Raw genomic sequence first — 22,097 nt, forward strand, 5'->3', positions numbered from 1 at the left:
TATTAGAATAAAAAAAGTCATTATGACATAAATTAAAAAAATAGTAAATAAAAATTAATAGAAATTAAAGTTGTTAATCATACAATGAGACTATTTCAGTTCAACCATGCCGAAAAAAATAAAAGAAAATTCAAATCTAAATTTATTAGATATTAAATAAAGTAAAATTACATAAAATGTTATTATTTACCGTATAAATTAAATAAAAAATTACTAATATTTTTAAATAAATATTTTATACAACAACTGTCATACAAAATTCACTGAATAGTAGAAAAAAAAAAGTTGAACATCAAACTCTTTTATCCCTTTGTATATTGTTATTTTGTTATAGTATATAAATAATAGTTTTAGAATTATCTAAATATTTTAATATAAATTATTTAATATTGTTAGATCTAAAAAAATTAAGAAATAAAATTAATATTTCTTCTAAAAATGATTATTTTTAAAATTATAAATACACAATAAAAAATTAGAATATATTAAAATATTACCATAATAAAAAATAATTCAAAAGATAAAATTAACAAACTAATGGAATATATATATACAACTAACCAATGTTATCATCATTCAGTATATTATTTAGACTAATTCTAATACTTGAATATCTAAAAAACAGATTATTAATATATAAATAATATTTTTTGAATTATCTAAATCTTTTAATATAAATAATTTAATATTGTCTGGACCAAAAAAATTAAAAAATAAGATTAATATTTCTTCTAAGAATAATTTTTATCAAAATTATAAATACATAATAAAAATCTAGAGTACATTAAAATAGTATTATAATAAAAAATTCAAATATAAAATTAATAGTGTTAATTTTTTAAGTGAACAATTATCAATCATAATACACTGTATTATAGATATATGTAACATATTATATTAGAAATAATTAAAAGTTTACTAATTATGAATTAAAGCTTTTAAAAAAATGAGAATTTATACCCACTAATGTTATTAGTGTTTCATCTATTACTTGGATTTGGACCAATTCTATTATTATTTTCAGTATCTAAATGTTTAAAAAGCAAATATATTATTGATATGAGATTAATGTATTTTTAAATTTTACCAAAAATAAAGTAATTTTTATATAAATCGTAGCTACTAAGAGTAAAAAAAATATAATAGTAATAATTAAAACATAAATCTAAATGAAAAAATTATTATTTATAATTTATAATAATTAATTTAGATAGTGTACCTCAAGTAAAATACTGAAGGGCAATCATTCTAGGCATGTGTCTATTTCTGTTTGTGATATCTTTAAAAAAAATAAATGGATTAAAAGTAAATTAAATAAAAAAATTATCTGTATTCAATAATATTAATAAAAGATGAGATGAGAAGAGAGAAACGGATGAGAGACGAAAGATAACGGATAAAAGTTATGTTAAAGTGTTCAAATAGTGGAAAAGTTAAATAGAGAGGGTAATACTGGAAAGAAATTTTGGACACCAAATCCATATATTGTCATTATATATTGTTATTTTTAAATTTTACCAAAAATAAAGTAATTTCTTATATAAATCATAGCTACTAAGAGTAAAAAACAATATAATAGTAATAATCAAAATATAGATCTAAACGAAAAAATTATTATTTATAATAATTAATTTAGATGGAGTACCTCAAGTAAAATATTGAAGGACAATAATTCTAGACATATGTCTATTTTTGTTTGTGATATCTTAAAAAAAATAGATTAAAAGCAAATTAAATAAAAAAATTTCTATCTATATTCAATAATACTAATAAGAGATGAGATGAGAAGAAAGAAACAGATGAGAGGTAAAAGATAACAGGTAAAAGTTATGTCAAGCACGTAGTGGAGAAATTAATAGAAAGGGTAATATTGGAAATAAATTTTGGACACCAAACTCATGTATTGCCATTATATATTGTTATAGATTTGAAACTGGTTCATATAAGAAACTTTCTGAAATATTGAGTAGTAGTACTCGATCTACAGTTATAAAAAAAATAAACTTTAGATGTAAAAATAGAATAAGACAAAAAGTACTTATCTTTTAAATTTTCTTTTAAAAATTAAAAATTAGTACTCAAAAATAAAATAAACCTGTTGCATTTGTTCTTGACAACGTGATTGCTGATTGATTTGTTGAATTCTTCCTTTTTTAATAAATGCTGTCAGAACTAAAAGATAGCAAGCAAAAAGAAGATCGAACAACAACATGGATAGATGTTTGTAAGTGGAGCAGTTATTTAATTTCTTCACGATTGCGGTAGTTATTTAACTCTTTCATCGGTTAATGACTTTTTTAATTAAAAAACAAAAATATATTATTACTATTTTGTCCATAAATTTAGTTTGTAAAATAAATTATTTAAGGATAAATGGTGTCTACAAAAATTGGATACCAAACTCTAATATTGACTTTATATATTGGTATAGATATTTTAATTGGTTAATATATGATATTTTTTAATTTAATTAATAATTAGAGTAAAAATATAAATTAGTGAATTTAAATGTAATTTATTTACTTATTGATAATATAACAATAAATGCCAATGAGTAAGAGCTCAAATGGCATAGTCTTCCCATACTCAATTAAGAGATTAAGAGATTGCGGTTCGAGTCTCCTATCTTTGATTAAAATAAAATAATATAACAATAAATGATTACATGTTCAATTTTGATTGTTGCCAACTAAAAAGGATAATTGTTATCTTTCGAAGAGTAAAGTAACTTTTTAGGTGTAGATTTTAAAATATATGATTTTAAGAAGCAAACGAAATTTATTTAATCTTTAACGGTATTTAACCGTTTAGGTATAAATTTTAAAATATATGATATTTTTAGCCTCTTATGATAGTTGATGTGGATATATTATCTTTTTAAATTTAAATTCAAATTAAAAATTTTTAATATAATTTAACAACCTTTAACTTACAAGGGTATTTTAGTTTTTTTAGAAACTAATCCTAAAAGATTGTTTTTTTTTTTAGATATATTGAAAAAAGATCTTAGTCCTTTTGTAATATTACTCAAAAAGATATTTTAATCTTTTTTCAGTTAATTAAAAAGATATTTTAGTATGAGAATTAATGTGTAATATATTTTTAAATTTAATTAATATTTAAGAAAAAATAAGAAAATATAAATTGTTGGATTTAAATATTTTTTTTTTAATTTATTGATGATATAACATTAACTGATCCTAACTAAAAGGAATATCTTTTGCTCTTAATTATTTGGGATGTTGGAGAAATCAGCTTTTTTTAATGTTAAATTAACAATCTTAATTCTTAGAGTTAAGACTACTCAATTCTTTCTAATAATGTAGGAACACGGGAACAGCTTCTTATATTATTTACGTGCTGAATCTTCAACAATATTTTATCTTATTAATGAGATTTTAAATTTTAATAAGATATTAGTTTCCTGTTTTAATGTACATACCTGAGTCTATTTAAAGTTTAACCCTCAAAGCTTTTTTCCACAGAATTAAACCGTGTCAAGAAAAGAACAAAATATACTACTCACACTTCAATGGCTTCTCTTTCTCTCTCAGTTCCCTATGCCATTCTTCCAAGTATTCAACAAACACAGCTTATTGATGATGATGATGATGATCCTATGACTGTTGACCGAAGCATCTTCAGTTTAGCAGAGAAGAAGCGTTATGAGTGGAAGAACATGTTGAAGGATCATGTTGGAGCATGGTGTATTGGTTCTTCTCATGGTTGGATTGTGTTTCTTGATCAGAATGGAGTTCCACTTCTTCTAAATCCTTCTTCTTCCACTATTATTAACCTACCACCTCTTCCCCTTTCATTCTTGCACCCTCTCACATATTCTTACTTTGCTGAACACTTAAGGAAAACCTTCATAGTCAAAGCAATCTTAATGTGTTACTCCTCTCCTTCAAGCTACACTCTTGCTATCATATATGGTTGCAACCGTAAGATTGCTTACTGCAACTCTACAACTTGGGTTGAACTCTCTAATGATAGACAATCTTATTGTGATATTGTGTTCAGCAACAACCATCTTTATGCTTTGACACAAGATGGTTCTATTGAAGTTTGGAATATTTCTGGGCCAATTCCTATAAGATGGATTTTTTTAACACCGACTATGGTAGTGAATTATGAAGAGGAGAAATCATATTTTGGAGATAACTTCTCAACAAATTTGTATTTGGTAGTATCTGGGGAAGATATCTTGTTGGTAAAAAGATTTATTGGAAATTTTGTTAATGATGATGGGTTAGTAGTAGAAGAAGAAGATCTTTTATCCTCTGAAGATACACAACCATTAATTTGTCCTTATAAAACCAAATATTTTACTGTTTATAAGCTTGATATTGAAGACAAGAAGTGGAAAAAGATGAAATCTTTACATGATAAAATTCTGTTCTTGGATGCTAATGAGTCTGTATCAATGGATGCTAAAACTTGTTTGGGGTGTGAAGCAAATTCAATCTACTTTACAGATGATAGGTGGGAAGAGATGAATTTGGATTACATGTATGGTGGACATGATTGGGGTGTTTTTAATCTTCAAGAGAAATATGTTAAGAGCCTCGTACAATGTGCAGATAGGATTGATCCTCCACCAATTTGGGTAGTTCCAGTTCCATAGGATTGTAATAACTTGCATGCATAAAATGTTCGATTATGCTATATCTGATATCCATCCTTATCTTTGTTATTCCATTGTAATTTAGGATTTGCCATCTAGAATGATATGGTTCTTTTGTAATTAATTTTGTTTGTTTCTTCTCTGACAATTCAAAGAATCATGTTAAGAACTTAAGATTCATTAGCTTTTTTTTTCAGTGCATATGACACATTACAGTATATCTTTTTTTTTTGGGCAAAGTCTTCTAAGGAAAAAAGTTACTTATAAAAATTGAGAGTTTTAAATTTCTCAAGATTAGATCTCTGCTTGCAAACTTTCTCAACAGATTTTAACAATCGACACAAATTTCCTCAATAGAACTCAGAGTAAGCTAGAATTATTTTTATCTGTGTTTCAAATGAGCATGGAATCTCTAAATATCATTTCACCTTTCAACAATGCCAAATATTAAATTGGAAAAAATCAATAACACCTAACAAATTACTAAGACATTATATTCAATCCCCACCCACATCAGAACCTATAACCAACACCAGAATCACAAGATACGATCCCAGACTAGGCACAACATTAGCAAGCAATCTTCTTCCTAACATTCAATTCCAGGAATCGTCCATGATGGACTTATGGTGGTGGAGATGCTCTGTGGGAGTGCATGAATCGCCCTCACAGGTTGTTAATAAATTCATTAAAATTTTGTTGCCAATAAGTGAATATAGGATAGTGAGATAGGGCAAATTCATAAATATTTTAGAAAGCTCCATCAGTTCTTATAGAGAACTCTATCAAATACTTTGTCTTTTTTCCTTCCCCTAGTAATCTATTCTGGTCTTTTTTGATAGAAATCTGTGTATTATGTGTTACAGTAATCACTTTTTTCTTTTTTACTTCTAATTTGAAGAACATCATAGCAAATTGAATAACAGTGTCAAACATTATAACTTGAATAAAAAGCTTGTTCTCACATATACTGAATAACAGTGTCAAAGATTATTTATTGGATTAAATTGACAAGTATATCACTTTTTGAACGGCTGCAAATTTAGAATTTATTTAGGCGCCATTTTTTAAAAATTTTTTATTTTAAATGATATTATTTTAAAAATTTTTATAAAAATAAAAGTGATTTTATGTAAAAAAAATTATTTATCAATTATATTTGGGTAAAATAAGATAAAAGTTTTTGTTTATTTATTATATAAAAATATCTTTTTTAAGAAAAAAGATCTCTTAAAAAAAGATATAAATTATAATTTCTAAAAAAATATTTTTTTTATTTTTTAGTACTTTTACATTTACTATTAGAAATTTACCAAACACACTAACAAATAAAAAAAAAATCTTTTTTCATTGAATTTTTTTTATCGATTTAATGGTACCCAAACAAGTACAATAATTCTATATTAAAAAAAATCAATCATCGAATCAGTTAAATATATGTTAATATATAAAATATAAATAAAAATATATAAAAACAATATAAATATATAGTAGTTAATTTTAAAAAAATATTTTTGTAATTTAAACTTAAATTAATATGTATTTAAAATGATAAATTTTAATATTTAGAAGACTAAAATACTCTTATAATTACTTCTTAAAAGAAATAAAAAAATTTAGGTTTAATTTAAAAATATTAAAATAATCTTATATGATTAATTAATAATGTTTGAATCTATGAATTACTAGATATTTAAATTTTATTTTAAAAATACTAAAATATCTATAGAGTTTATTTTAAAAGACATATTAAAATTGATTCAATCTAATGTGATATAATATTATTATTTTATTATTATATTTAAAATTTTTAGATGCAATCAACTTCACGTAAAGTTGATAATTGAAAGAGGCCTGCTACACATACAAGTCTTACAAGTTGGCACAAGTCTACGTTCAAGAGTAAATAAACGCACGCGTTATTCAACCGCTTCCTGTTTCCAAAGCGCGCTACTCACCATGGATTATGAACGACTCTTCTTCTTCCTCCATGAAAACGAGTTTTTTTGCCAAATTTGAAGATAATGGAACTTCAGAAATATATCCAAACGATTACAGAAATACACCCAAAGAATTACAGAAATACACCCAAACGGTTACATGAATTCACCAAAACGATTATAGAAATACACCCAAAAAATTACAGAATACACCCAAAGGATTACAAAACTACACCCAAAGGATTTAAGAAATACACCCAAAATTCGTTGAAGTACATCTTATGCATAATTCAGAACTATTTCTCTTTCTCCTCCTGTTTCTTTTTCTTCAAAAATGATTTCAGAGCTTGATATCAAAAAACAATGGAAATCGAGAATAACGAAGAAAGAAAACAGAGAGAAAAGCACGTAAATGAAGAAGAAGAAAGAGAAGGCAAGAAATGAAAGAAAAGAAGAAGAAGAGGAAGAGGAAGAATAACGTGCAGCAAGAGGAAGAAGGTGCAGAATTTCTCTAATTGAAAATAGTTAAATTTTCATCTAATGACTTAGGGTGTGTTTGGATTTGCGTTGGAGAAGAGAGAAGCTCGTTTGAGTTTCTTGAAAGCTTCATCTTTATGTTTGGCAATATTTTTATGCTGTAAACGCAGAAGTGATTTCTGCCTTCAACCCAGGTTTACCAAAAGCTAAAAATTCTAGCTTTTCCGTTCACCTTTTCACGTTGGATTGAACTTTATGTTCTATGTACCAATTATATCCTTCATTATTCATATGTTTATTTTTTTATAGTATTTTTTTCTAATACTCTCTTATGTATATTATTATTTTTTATAAAATTTCTGTTTTTTTATATGAGTTCTTTTACTGTTATTGTTATTTTTTTTTGTATGAAATATTTTTTTTACTTTGTATTATAATTCTATTAATCCTATTAGAGTACTAAAAAATATTGAGAGTACTAAAAAAAATATTAAAATTTATTTAAATATTTAAAATAAAATTATAAGATAACATAAAATAATTATTTAAATTCATGTTCTTTTTTGTAATTTTTTAACTAAAAGTGATTTTGAATAATGTAATCCAAACAATATTTAGTTTACTATAATTCATTTTGAATAAGAATTACCAAACATAAACCACGTTAATACTAACTCACTTTTGATCAAAATCAATTCTACAAAATCAATTTTATACAAACCTCAGTTTGCAAACCGTAATCCAAACACACACTTAGTGTGTGTTTGAATTATTGTTTACAAATGAAAATTTGCATAAAATTGATTTTGCAAACTTGATTTTAATAAAAAATAAGTTTCTGTTAAAATGATTTATGTTTGGTAATTTTTGTATCAAAATGGATTATAATAAAATAAATGTTGTTTGGCTTTTACCATTCAAACTCACTTTTAGATTAAAAAAATGACTAAAATGGATATCAACTTAAATAATTTTTTTATATTATCCTATTATTTTAATTTAGATATTTAAATAGATCTTATTAGTTAATTTTATAATAAAATTAATATTTACTTACTAAAATAAAAATAACATATAAAAATAGATAAAATATATTTTTAAATATATATATGTGTGTAAAAGAATATTTAATCAAATATGTTACATTTTTTAAGTATTAACGTAAGAATGTTACTTTAGTATTTTTTACATCATATTCTTATTCTAGTACTCTCAATAATCTTATTCTTAATATTAATTTGGAATCCAAAGTTTATGATTTTATTATTATCTATGATTAATTTTTTATTTAATTTATCTTTTTTAATAAAATCATAATCTATATTATAAAAAATTACACTAAAATATAGTATACAAGAATTACAATTATAAAAAAGAGTACTAAAAATAATAAAAAAATTAAATATTTATTTTGTAGTAATTGAAACAAATTTAAAAGTTCTTGATAATATTTTTATATAGTATATTTTTAGTATTTTTAGTACTCTTTTTTTAGTATGCTATAATTTTTTACTATTATTGTTATTTATAGTTAATTTTTTTGTTTAATTTACTTTACCTAATAGAATCAATAAATCATACTATAAAAAGATTAGCGGCTCAACAGGTACTATCAGCCGCTTTTCTATTTTTCTAAGAAATTAATTTATTTTTATTTTGTTAATATATTATTTACTCTTTAAATTTATTAAATAAAAATTTTTATATTATTTTAATATTAACGTAATCTTATTTATATCATATTTTTTTACCATAAAATTATTATAAAAAATTATTAAAATATTAAATTATAAAAGCACACAATAAAAAAGTAAAAAAAAAAAAACATAGTTTAAAAATAATGATAATAATATTATCCTGGTTTAAAAAGAGTATACATAAACCAAAATATATGTTAGTTATTTATAAAAGATAATTTTGCTTAAATGTCGTGGATTTTCATATTTGCCTTCATTTTTTTTAAGTGGTATGCCAAAATATAGATTTAAACCTGAATAGGTCTTCATTTCTTTGTAAATAGTGAAAAAACTAAAGAAATGAAAATACTTATTTTTTTTATTTTTAAATATCAAACTATAAGAATGATTAATAAACAAAATAGGAGAATATAATAATTAATGATAACTGTTTCGGTTGTTTTGGATTATAGTGATAGAAGTAAAATTAAAAAAAAAAATAGGACACCAAACTCTTATATCTCTTTTAATTTATTAGGTAACTAATGAAATAAAATATTATTATTTATAGTATAAATTAAATTAAAAAATATTTAATCCAAAACATTATAGTAGGAGAAAATAGTTATTATGACAAAAATTAAAATTGTCAATCATACAATAGCACTATTTCAATTCAATCATGTGAAAAAAATTCAAATCTCAATTTATTAGGTATTAAATAAAATAAACTAAAATATTATTTGCACTCTAAACTAAATAAAAAAATACCAATACTTTTAGAATTAAAAAAATTATATTTTTAAAAATAAATAAATAAATATTTTATAAAACGACTACTATTGTACCTGACAATAATTGCACATAGTTTAAATGACATGACTCACTTCAAAATTTTAATGTCCAAATTTAAGTTTTAATATTAACTTTTATGGTAGAACTTCTCCCTTACATTTTACATAAAGAAACCACCTTTACGGTGAACACAATTCATATTCTCTACCTTATTTTCATCTGAATTTCTGTAACAGTTGTAGAAAAATTACGTGTAACCTCTTCTTTAATTTTTTACTCTATTAATTTACGTTTTAATTTATTTCATTTTTTTACTTCTATTTCTAATTCAAGATGCACTTCTCTGTATGGAATAATTATTATTAGAATAAAAAAAGTCATTATGACATAAATTAAAAAAATAGTAAATAAAAATTAATAGAAATTAAAGTTGTTAATCATACAATGAGACTATTTCAGTTCAACCATGCCGAAAAAAATAAAAGAAAATTCAAATCTAAATTTATTAGATATTAAATAAAGTAAAATTACATAAAATGTTATTATTTACCGTATAAATTAAATAAAAAATTACTAATATTTTTAAATAAATATTTTATACAACAACTGTCATACAAAATTCACTGAATAGTAGAAAAAAAAAGTTGAACATCAAACTCTTTTATCCCTTTGTATATTGTTATTTTGTTATAGTATATAAATAATAGTTTTAGAATTATCTAAATATTTTAATATAAATTATTTAATATTGTTAGATCTAAAAAAATTAAGAAATAAAATTAATATTTCTTCTAAAAATGATTATTTTTAAAATTATAAATACACAATAAAAAATTAGAATATCTTAAAATATTACCATAATAAAAAATAATTCAAAAGATAAAATTAACAAACTAATGGAATATATATATACAACTAACCAATGTTATCATCATTCAGTATATTATTTAGACTAATTCTAATACTTGAATATCTAAAAAACAGATTATTAATATATAAATAATATTTTTTGAATTATCTAAATCTTTTAATATAAATAATTTAATATTGTCTGGACCAAAAAAATTAAAAAATAAGATTAATATTTCTTCTAAGAATAATTTTTATCAAAATTATAAATACATAATAAAAATCTAGAGTACATTAAAATAGTATTATAATAAAAAATTCAAATATAAAATTAATAGTGTTAATTTTTTAAGTGAACAATTATCAATCATAATACACTGTATTATAGATATATGTAACATATTATATTAGAAATAATTAAAAGTTTACTAATTATGAATTAAAGCTTTTAAAAAAATGAGAATTTATACCCACTAATGTTATTAGTGTTTCATCTATTACTTGGATTTGGACCAATTCTATTATTATTTTCAGTATCTAAATGTTTAAAAAGCAAATATATTATTGATATGAGATTAATGTATTTTTAAATTTTACCAAAAATAAAGTAATTTTTATATAAATCGTAGCTACTAAGAGTAAAAAAAATATAATAGTAATAATTAAAACATAAATCTAAATGAAAAAATTATTATTTATAATTTATAATAATTAATTTAGATAGTGTACCTCAAGTAAAATACTGAAGGGCAATCATTCTAGGCATGTGTCTATTTCTGTTTGTGATATCTTTAAAAAAAATAAATGGATTAAAAGTAAATTAAATAAAAAAATTATCTGTATTCAATAATATTAATAAAAGATGAGATGAGAAGAGAGAAACGGATGAGAGACGAAAGATAACGGATAAAAGTTATGTTAAAGTGTTCAAATAGTGGAAAAGTTAAATAGAGAGGGTAATACTGGAAAGAAATTTTGGACACCAAATCCATATATTGTCATTATATATTGTTATTTTTAAATTTTACCAAAAATAAAGTAATTTCTTATATAAATCATAGCTACTAAGAGTAAAAAACAATATAATAGTAATAATCAAAATATAGATCTAAACGAAAAAATTATTATTTATAATAATTAATTTAGATGGAGTACCTCAAGTAAAATATTGAAGGACAATAATTCTAGACATATGTCTATTTTTGTTTGTGATATCTTAAAAAAAATAGATTAAAAGCAAATTAAATAAAAAAATTTCTATCTATATTCAATAATACTAATAAGAGATGAGATGAGAAGAAAGAAACAGATGAGAGGTAAAAGATAACAGGTAAAAGTTATGTCAAGCACGTAGTGGAGAAATTAATAGAAAGGGTAATATTGGAAATAAATTTTGGACACCAAACTCATGTATTGCCATTATATATTGTTATAGATTTGAAACTGATTCATATAAGAAACTTTCTGAAATATTGAGTAGTAGTACTCGATCTACAGTTATAAAAAAAATAAACTTTAGATGTAAAAATAGAATAAGACAAAAAGTACTTATCTTTTAAATTTTCTTTTAAAAATTAAAAATTAGTACTCAAAAATAAAATAAACCTGTTGCATTTGTTCTTGACAACGTGATTGCTGATTGATTTGTTGAATTCTTCCTTTTTTAATAAATGCTGTCAGAACTAAAAGATAGCAAGCAAAAAGAAGATCGAACAACAACATGGATAGATGTTTGTAAGTGGAGCAGTTATTTAATTTCTTCACGATTGCGGTAGTTATTTAACTCTTTCATCGGTTAATGACTTTTTTAATTAAAAAACAAAAATATATTATTACTATTTTGTCCATAAATTTAGTTTGTAAAATAAATTATTTAAGGATAAATGGTGTCTACAAAAATTGGATACCAAACTCTAATATTGACTTTATATATTGGTATAGATATTTTAATTGGTTAATATATGATATTTTTTAATTTAATTAATAATTAGAGTAAAAATATAAATTAGTGAATTTAAATGTAATTTATTTACTTATTGATAATATAACAATAAATGCCAATGAGTAAGAGCTCAAATGGCATAGTCTTCCCATACTCAATTAAGAGATTAAGAGATTGCGGTTCGAGTCTCCTATCTTTGATTAAAATAAAATAATATAACAATAAATGATTACATGTTCAATTTTGATTGTTGCCAACTAAAAAGGATAATTGTTATCTTTCGAAGAGTAAAGTAACTTTTTAGGTGTAGATTTTAAAATATATGATTTTAAGAAGCAAACGAAATTTATTTAATCTTTAACGGTATTTAACCGTTTAGGTATAAATTTTAAAATATATGATATTTTTAGCCTCTTATGATAGTTGATGTGGATATATTATCTTTTTAAATTTAAATTCAAATTAAAAATTTTTAATATAATTTAACAACCTTTAACTTACAAGGGTATTTTAGTTTTTTTAGAAACTAATCCTAAAAGATTGTTTTTTTTTTTAGATATATTGAAAAAAGATCTTAGTCCTTTTGTAATATTACTCAAAAAGATATTTTAATCTTTTTTCAGTTAATTAAAAAGATATTTTAGTATGAGAATTAATGTGTAATATATTTTTAAATTTAATTAATATTTAAGAAAAAATAAGAAAATATAAATTGTTGGATTTAAATATTTTTTTTTTAATTTATTGATGATATAACATTAACTGATCCTAACTAAAAGGAATATCTTTTGCTCTTAATTATTTGGGATGTTGGAGAAATCAGCTTTTTTTAATGTTAAATTAACAATCTTAATTCTTAGAGTTAAGACTACTCAATTCTTTCTAATAATGTAGGAACACGGGAACAGCTTCTTATATTATTTACGTGCTGAATCTTCAACAATATTTTATCTTATTAATGAGATTTTAAATTTTAATAAGATATTAGTTTCCTGTTTTAATGTACATACCTGAGTCTATTTAAAGTTTAACCCTCAAAGCTTTTTTCCACAGAATTAAACCGTGTCAAGAAAAGAACAAAATATACTACTCACACTTCAATGGCTTCTCTTTCTCTCTCAGTTCCCTATGCCATTCTTCCAAGTATTCAACAAACACAGCTTATTGATGATGATGATGATGATCCTATGACTGTTGACCGAAGCATCTTCAGTTTAGCAGAGAAGAAGCGTTATGAGTGGAAGAACATGTTGAAGGATCATGTTGGAGCATGGTGTATTGGTTCTTCTCATGGTTGGATTGTGTTTCTTGATCAGAATGGAGTTCCACTTCTTCTAAATCCTTCTTCTTCCACTATTATTAACCTACCACCTCTTCCCCTTTCATTCTTGCACCCTCTCACATATTCTTACTTTGCTGAACACTTAAGGAAAACCTTCATAGTCAAAGCAATCTTAATGTGTTACTCCTCTCCTTCAAGCTACACTCTTGCTATCATATATGGTTGCAACCGTAAGATTGCTTACTGCAACTCTACAACTTGGGTTGAACTCTCTAATGATAGACAATCTTATTGTGATATTGTGTTCAGCAACAACCATCTTTATGCTTTGACACAAGATGGTTCTATTGAAGTTTGGAATATTTCTGGGCCAATTCCTATAAGATGGATTTTTTTAACACCGACTATGGTAGTGAATTATGAAGAGGAGAAATCATATTTTGGAGATAACTTCTCAACAAATTTGTATTTGGTAGTATCTGGGGAAGATATCTTGTTGGTAAAAAGATTTATTGGAAATTTTGTTAATGATGATGGGTTAGTAGTAGAAGAAGAAGATCTTTTATCCTCTGAAGATACACAACCATTAATTTGTCCTTATAAAACCAAATATTTTACTGTTTATAAGCTTGATATTGAAGACAAGAAGTGGAAAAAGATGAAATCTTTACATGATAAAATTCTGTTCTTGGATGCTAATGAGTCTGTATCAATGGATGCTAAAACTTGTTTGGGGTGTGAAGCAAATTCAATCTACTTTACAGATGATAGGTGGGAAGAGATGAATTTGGATTACATGTATGGTGGACATGATTGGGGTGTTTTTAATCTTCAAGAGAAATATGTTAAGAGCCTCGTACAATGTGCAGATAGGATTGATCCTCCACCAATTTGGGTAGTTCCAGTTCCACAGGATTGTAGTAACTTGCATGCATAAAATGTTCGATTATGCTATAGGCCTATATTGGATATCCACCCTTATCTTTGTTATTCCATTATAATTTAGGATTTGTCATTTAGAATGATATGGTTCTTTTGTAATTAATTTTGTTTGTTTCTTCTCTACGATTCAAAGAATTATGTTAAGAACTAAAGATTCACTAGCTTTTTTTTAGTGCATATGACACTTTACGGTTTTTTTTTTTTCATTATAGTGCATATTCGCAAATTGACCCTCTAAATTTTCTTATTCTATTTACAAATTTAGCACCTAATTTTCCCTAATCGATTCCCACAAATCAAACTCAATTCCCACAAATCAAATCTGCAACACCGAATTCTACCTCACAGGTCACAGAAAATTTCAACTTTTGGTATAAGAATAGTAAGAAAAATAATTTCTCCCAGTGTAAAACATCATGATAGGTCTAGGAGAGGGAAAAAAGAAAAAGTTACTTATAAAAATTGAGAATTTTAAATTTCCCAAGATTATATCTGCTTGCAAATTTTCTCAATAGATTTTAACAATAGACACAAATTTTCTCAACATACTCTGTTTCAAATGAGCTTGGAATCTCAAATATCATTTCACCTTTCAACAAGCGAAATATTAAATTGGGAAAAATCAATAACACCTAACAAATTAGTAAGACATTATATTCAATCCCCATCCACAGAGTTCTAAAAAATTGTTGATCTGATTAGCACCTATAACCAACACCAGAATCACAAGATACTATCCCAGACTAGGCACAACATTAGCAAGCAATCTTCCTCCTAACATTCAATTCCAGGAATCGTCCATGATGGACTTATGGTGGTGGAGGTGCCCTTTGGGAGTGCATGAATCGCCCTCACAGGTTGTTAATAAATTCATTAAAATTTTGTTGCCAATAAGTGAATATAGGATAGTGAGATGGGGCAAATTCATAAATATTTTAGAGAGCTCCATCAGTTCTTATAGAGAACTCTATCAAATACCTTGTCTTTTTTCTTTCCTCCTAGTAATCTATTCTGGTCTATTTTGGTAGAAACCTGTGTATTATGTCTTACAAGTAATCACCTTTTCTTTTTTACTTCTAATTTGAAGAACATCATAGCAAACTGAATAACAGTGTCAAACATTATAACTTGAATAAAAAGCTTGTTCTCACATAAATGATATATAGATAAAAACAAATTTAGTGTAGTTCCATTTCAGATTCAGATGCAACACAAGAGTACATAAAGGGAACAAGGAGACACAACCCCACATTAATTGGTGCTAGTATTGTGCATAGAGAGGGCGCCTATACTCATCAAAGTACTGATCACGATCAACAAAGACAATGGCATAAAGTGCATAAATTATCCCAGGGATATACCCTAGAATAGTCAACAGCAAGCAGATGAGGAATTCAACCTGCAAAAAATATGCATCCACTATCAATAAATCTACAAGGGAAACACAGAGAACCAATAGAGTAATGGTAGCATACAACTCCAGATTGATCAAATATTATTCCACCTGAAAAAAAGATTCCCATTTAACTGAAAAATAACTACTTTCAAGTAGCTAGATCAAAAAGAGATAAAAATAATGATACCCAGAAGAAAAAAAGAGAATTTTACTACAAAAACAGTGAAAATAAGTAAAAGGGTGTTAGTATCTGATCCTAGAAGTCCAGATCCAAAGAGAAAAGATGTGGCGAGAGTAAGAAATGGAGACATACACTGCAGCAACCATGGCGGAAGCAAACACCGAGTGGGGGGAGCAAGATGGCGATCAAAATCTCGCAGCAAATTTCACATCGGGTTGGCATTTTCCTGTGACTCTGATAAGCTTCTGTTCTTCTTTGTGGAATGGATTGGGGTTTTGGAATGGAAACTGTTGGTTGTTATTTGATACTACTAAGTTTAAGTTATATCAACGAAGATCCAAGATGCCACGTGTTACACGTGGAGATTCATGGTTTGTTTATATTATTATTAAATTAAATGGAAAATGTCTACATAGGGCTTCAAAGGCCAATGGAACTTTGGGAAGATTAGATTAGTACACGTCCAAATCCAAAATCTATACATGGAGAATTTTAAAATTAATATAAAATATAAATTTAAGAATAAAGGGATAAATAAATCTCTCAATATTTATATTTTTGATAGATTAGTCACTCAAAAAAATATTAATAATTTTTTTTAAAATAATAAATATAAATACACTATTTTTAAATTAGTCTCTATAGCTAAAGACTTAAGATAAAAATTTTAATTTAAACAATTTTATTTATATTTATTATCATAAAAAAATTTATTAATATTTTTTTAGAAACTAATCTGTTCAAAATATAAATCTTTAAAAATTTATTTATCACTTTATTCTAAATTTAATTTTAATATATTATTAATATAAAATAATTTTAAGTGAATTCAATTATATAATATTACACTAATAAAAAAAATTATTTTTTAACATTTACACGAAAAGGATGATTCACAAGAATTTAACCATTTTAAAAGAACTAAATAATTAACTAAGAATGAGTAATCACTCTTAACCGTTAAGAAATGTTTAAGAAGTCTTATACGTTACCCATAGCATTTTTTAATTTATTTTAGAATTAATATAATTTATTATTTTTATCAAATAATTAATTAATAATATTTAAAAATATTAATTAAAAATATAATATTAGACTACTAATTAAAAATATTGGTGAATACAAATTAAAATTGCTAATTCTTAAATTTTTTTCTTATTTTAATGTCAAATAAAAAAATAAATAATTAAATTAGTCTAATAAAATCTAATTAAATATTTTAATTTTTTATAAATTTTTTAAAATTATTTACGTCTAACAAATTAGTTCTTCATTATTATAAAAAGAGATTAATTTTTATTTTATAATAATATTTTTTAAAATTTAATTCTCTTATAATAAAATTTATTAAAAATTTATTTACCTAACACACTAACAATTAATTAAAAATAAAAAAATAACAAATAGGTCCTAATCTTTTGTTCGGCAGACATTTTCATCTTCAAAGATTAAAAATTATATTTAAATTTCTAACTTCTTAAAAAATTGGACATCTAGGTCTCTCTATTAAAAATAGGGTCCGTTAAAACTCAACGAAAAAACTGACTTGGCTCCCGTTAAATTGACCTGGCCGTTACGGTGTCCTACGTAGAGGTAGAGTTTTTAAAATGGGGACAAATTAGTCCCCCTCATTCAAAACGATTTCGTTTGGTGAGTACCCCTTCCCTTATGGATCATCTGATCCTGCGTCTACTCTTCTCTGCTGTTGTTGTTCGTGTGCTGCTCTACTCGCCGCTGCTATCCTATTGCTCGTGCGTTGCCGTGCTCGTCGGTGGAGGGGTTTTCTTCATGTTTGTTGGGGTTTTTGTTCTTATTCTTTTTGTTCTTTTTTTTTTTTTTGGTCGAAGCTTGCTTTTCCTCCTCCAATGGCAGATTTGGCACCAACACCACCACATGTGGTAGTCAAATTCAGTCCAATAGTATTACATAAGAAAAATTCTCACTCTTACTTTCAATTTCCGATGTCATTGGCACAACAACAAAGTCAGAGGAACAATGGCCGCTCCCGACAAATGCTTCCTCGTCACCAGTCTCACTTTGAATCATCATCATCTAATTCCTAATTTGACTTATCATTCAATTGTAGAGTATTAGAAAAAGAACTTTTATAATCAGAGTCTTTAAGTCTTTCAAAACTTTTCATCTTCACCTCAAGTTTCAGGGCTTTTACACTCGTAAATTATCCAAATTCTTCTTGTTTCTATGAATTCATGCTATGGTTATCAAAATCATGTAATTATTTCTTCTTTTTTGCAGGTGAAGTTAGAAGCTCAAGTAAAAATGTTGGTTTTAAAGTTGTCACTCTTGATGGTCGCATATACCCACTTGCCTTCACCACCATCTCAACGTATCACCCATTTTTCTTCTTCTTAGTGTGGTGCTTAAGGGTATTCATTATTCAAATCTTTGAGTTTAGAAGACGAAAATTTGTAGCAATAAAGAGTAAGAGCATCGGTGGGAGAATGGTTGTGAAAGTTGCAGCGGTGTATGGTGGCAGTGGGAAGGGACGAGCCTTTGAAGGGAAAAGGTACTATTCAAAACGGCGTCGTTTTAAAGGAGGGAAGACTAATTTGTCCTGTTTTGAAAATTCTCCCTTCACGTAGGACACTGTAACGACTAGGTCAGTTCAACGGGAGTCAAGTCAAATTTTTTCGTTGAGTTTAACGGACCCTATTTAATGGAGGGATCTAAATGTCCGATTTTTTAAGAGGTTAGGGATTTAAATATATTTTTTAATCTTCAAGAACGAAAATGTTCGCAAGACAAAAGATTAAAAACTTATTTGTTATTTTCTCTTAAAAATAAGAGTAAATACCAAATTCGTTCCTTGTCCATTTTTACGAAGGAGAAAGCGATCCCTGTCCAAAAAAAATGGACACTTCAACCATCAACCTTTTTATTTTGGGACAACCTTTTTATTTTGGGACAATACGATCCCTTTGTTAAAAAATCTGTTAAATAACCGTTAAATAATAACAAAAATTAATTTTGTGAGGATTTTATTTGTATTTTGTGAAGGTTTTAAACCTAAAGAGAACTTTAATGTTGATAATATTGATATTGGTGATGATGACGGTAGAAGAGATGATGATGATAAAACAATAAAAATAATAGAGATAGGAGTGATAATAATGAGGATAAAGAAGGTAACAGTAGTATTTGGTTAAATTGTTAAAAAGAATTTTGTAAAAATTTAAAATCTCCCACAAAATACAAATAAAACTTCCATAAAACTAATTTTTGTTATTATTTAACGAATTTTTTAACAAAAAAAATCTTATTCGAAATAAAAAAGTTAAAAGGTTGAATTGTCAACTTTCTTTTAAACAGAGATCACCTTTATCCTTGGTAAAATGTTTCCTTAACATTTTAGTTAAAAAAATTCCTTTGTCTTAAAATATTGTGCTTGAAGTATAATTTTTTTTATGCAATAAAAAATATATCTTTAAAAAATCGGTTAACTAAAAATAATATAAAAATTAATTTATTCTACAAAATTAATTTTTTTAAAAAAATAAAAATTCAGATTCAACTAATTTTATATAAAATTGATAAATAAAAATTATTAAATAATAATTTAATTAAACTTATTAAATTAATTGACCATTTTCACCTGTCAATTTCACACTCATTTAGCTGCATCTAAATTTCTACCTTTTTAGTGTAGTTCCATTTCGGATTCAGATGCAACACAATTACACAAGAGTACATAAAGGGAACAAGGAAACCCAACCCCACATTAATTGGTGCTAGATTGTGCATAGAGAGGGCGCCTATACTCATCGAAGTACTGATCACGATCAACAAAGATAATGCTATAAAGTGCATAAATTATCCCAGGGATATACCCTAGAATAGTCAACAGCAAGCAGATGAGGAATTCAACCTGCAAAAAATATGCATCCACTATCAATAAATCTACAAGGGAAACACACAGAACCAATAGAGTAATGGTAGCATACAACTCCAGATTGATCAAATATTATTCCACCTGAAAAAAAAATTCCCATTTAACTGAAAAATAACTACTTTCAAGTAGCTAGATAAAAAAGAGATAAAAACAATGATACCCAGAAGGAAAAAAAGAGATTTTTACTACAAAAACAGTGAAAATAAGTAAAAGGGTGTTAGTATCTGATCCTAGAAGTCCAGATCCAAAGAGAAAAGATGTGGCGAGAGTAAGAAATGAAGACGTACACTGCAGCAACCATGGCGGAAGCAAACACCGAGTGGGGGGAGCAAGATGGCGATCAAAATCTCGCAGCAAATTTCACATCGGGTTGGCATTTTCCTCTGACTCTGATAAGCTTCTCTTGTTCTTTGTGGAATGGATTGGGGTTTTGGAATGGAAACTGTTGGTTGTTATTTGATACTACTAAGTTTAAGTTATATCAACGAAGATCCAAGATGCCACGTGTTACACGTGGAGATTCATGGTTTGTTTATATTATTAAATTAAATTATTATTAAATTAAATGGAAAATGTCTCTACAAAGGGCTTCAAAGGCCAATGGAACTTTTGGAAGATTAGATTCGTACACGTCCAAATCCAAAATCTATATTTGGAGAATTTTAAAATTAATATAAAATATAATTAAATTCTTAAAAATTTATATTTCGGATAAATTAGTCACTCAAAAAATATCAATAAAATTTTTTAAAATAATGTATATAAACACATTATTTTTAAATTAATTTCTATAATTAGGTACTTAAAATAAAAAATTTTAATTTAAACTAATTTATCTACATTTGTTATTATACAAAATTTATTAATATTTTTTTAAAAACTAATCTATTTAAAATATAAATCTTTAAAAATTTATTTATTATTTTATTTTAAATTTAATTTTAATATACTGTTAATATAAAATAATTTTAAGTTCATTTAATTATCTAATATGACATCAATAAAAATAATTATTTTTTAATTTTTACACGAAAAGAATAATTCACAAGAATTTAACAATTTTAAAAACTAAATAATTCGCTAAGAAGGAGTAAGCACTCTTAGCCGCTAAGAAATGTTTAAGAAGTCTTATACGTTACCTATAGCATTTTTTAATTTATTTTAAAATAATATAATTTATTATTTTTGACAAATAATTAATTATTAATATTTAAAAATATAATATTAGACGACTAAATAAAAACGTTAGTGAGTACAAATTAAAATTACTAATTTTTAAATTTTTTTTTATTTTAATGTCAAATAAAAAAATAACTAAATTAGTCTAATAATTTGTAATAAATTTTTATTTTTTATAAATTTTTAAGAATTATTTACATCTAACAGATTAGTTCTTCGTTATTATAAAAAGAAATTAATTTTTATTTTATAATAATATTTTTTAGGGTAAAGTATATTTTTTGTCCCTGAAGTTTACTAAAAGTTTTAAAAATACCCCTAAGTTTTAATTTGTTTCAATTTTATCCTTAATGTTTTCGATTTGCATCAATTTTATCCTTATCTTCAAATTTTTTGGTCAAACTATGGTCAACATTAATTTTTTCCAATAACACCCCCCAAACCCTATTTTCTTTCATCATCATCCCCAAACTCACTCAGCAACAGTCCCATCCCTCACTCCCTCTCCGATTGTCTCTTCTGCCGTGTAGTCTACCTCCAGAAGAACTCCCTCTCCAGCCACCTCCCTCCGCCGCTCCTCAACCTCACCAACTTAACCTCGCCAACCTCCAGCTACTCAACTTCGCTCACAACCTCCTCTCCGGCACGCTCTTTGGCGACATAATGAACTTCCCCTGGTACCTCAATTTGTCTTCCCACACATTTTCCGGCGACATTCCAATGAATTTCTCCTCCAAATCTCAACTCCAACTCATCAACTTGTCCTACAATGACTTTTTCGGTGGGATTTCGGTCACCATCGGAGTTCTAAAGAAGCTCAAGCATCTCTGGCTTGACTCCAACAATTTCTATGGGATCTTACCTTCAACAATTGCAAACTGAAAGATACAACGCCCCATGA

General features: G+C 25.5%; 4 protein-coding genes across 4 annotated transcripts; 2 read left to right on the forward strand and 2 right to left on the reverse strand.

Moving 5' to 3' along the window:
• Positions 1 to 3,532: 3,532 nt before the first annotated feature.
• On the forward strand, positions 3,533 to 4,627 carry LOC112722143 (putative F-box protein At5g55150). Its single transcript, XM_025773114.1, has one exon. It carries the CDS (start codon positions 3,533 to 3,535, stop codon positions 4,625 to 4,627), a length of 1,095 nt encoding a protein of 364 aa, XP_025628899.1.
• An 8,779-nt stretch (positions 4,628 to 13,406) lies between these two features.
• LOC112722144 (putative F-box protein At5g55150) lies at positions 13,407 to 14,525 on the forward strand. The gene has a single exon (XM_025773115.1). The coding sequence runs from the start codon at positions 13,407 to 13,409 to the stop codon at positions 14,523 to 14,525; it is 1,119 nt and encodes a 372-aa protein (XP_025628900.1).
• A 1,111-nt stretch (positions 14,526 to 15,636) lies between these two features.
• On the reverse strand, positions 15,637 to 16,415 carry LOC112723447 (UPF0057 membrane protein At4g30660). The gene is made up of 2 exons (XM_025774827.3): positions 16,240 to 16,415; positions 15,637 to 15,929 (listed from the first exon to the last, which is right to left on the reverse strand). The coding sequence occupies exons 1-2, from the start codon at positions 16,327 to 16,329 to the stop codon at positions 15,792 to 15,794; spliced, it is 228 nt and encodes a 75-aa protein (XP_025630612.1). The 5' UTR covers positions 16,330 to 16,415; the 3' UTR covers positions 15,637 to 15,791.
• Positions 16,416 to 19,669: 3,254 nt separating this feature from the next.
• LOC112723446 (UPF0057 membrane protein At4g30660) lies at positions 19,670 to 20,482 on the reverse strand. Its single transcript, XM_025774826.2, has 2 exons — positions 20,305 to 20,482; positions 19,670 to 19,993 (listed from the first exon to the last, which is right to left on the reverse strand). The coding sequence occupies exons 1-2, from the start codon at positions 20,392 to 20,394 to the stop codon at positions 19,847 to 19,849; spliced, it is 237 nt and encodes a 78-aa protein (XP_025630611.1). The 5' UTR covers positions 20,395 to 20,482; the 3' UTR covers positions 19,670 to 19,846.
• Between the last annotated feature and the right edge of the window lie 1,615 nt (positions 20,483 to 22,097).

Source organism: Arachis hypogaea, chromosome 11 (genome assembly GCF_003086295.3).
Source record: "Arachis hypogaea cultivar Tifrunner chromosome 11, arahy.Tifrunner.gnm2.J5K5, whole genome shotgun sequence".
Classification (NCBI taxonomy): Eukaryota; Viridiplantae; Streptophyta; class Magnoliopsida; order Fabales; family Fabaceae; genus Arachis; species Arachis hypogaea.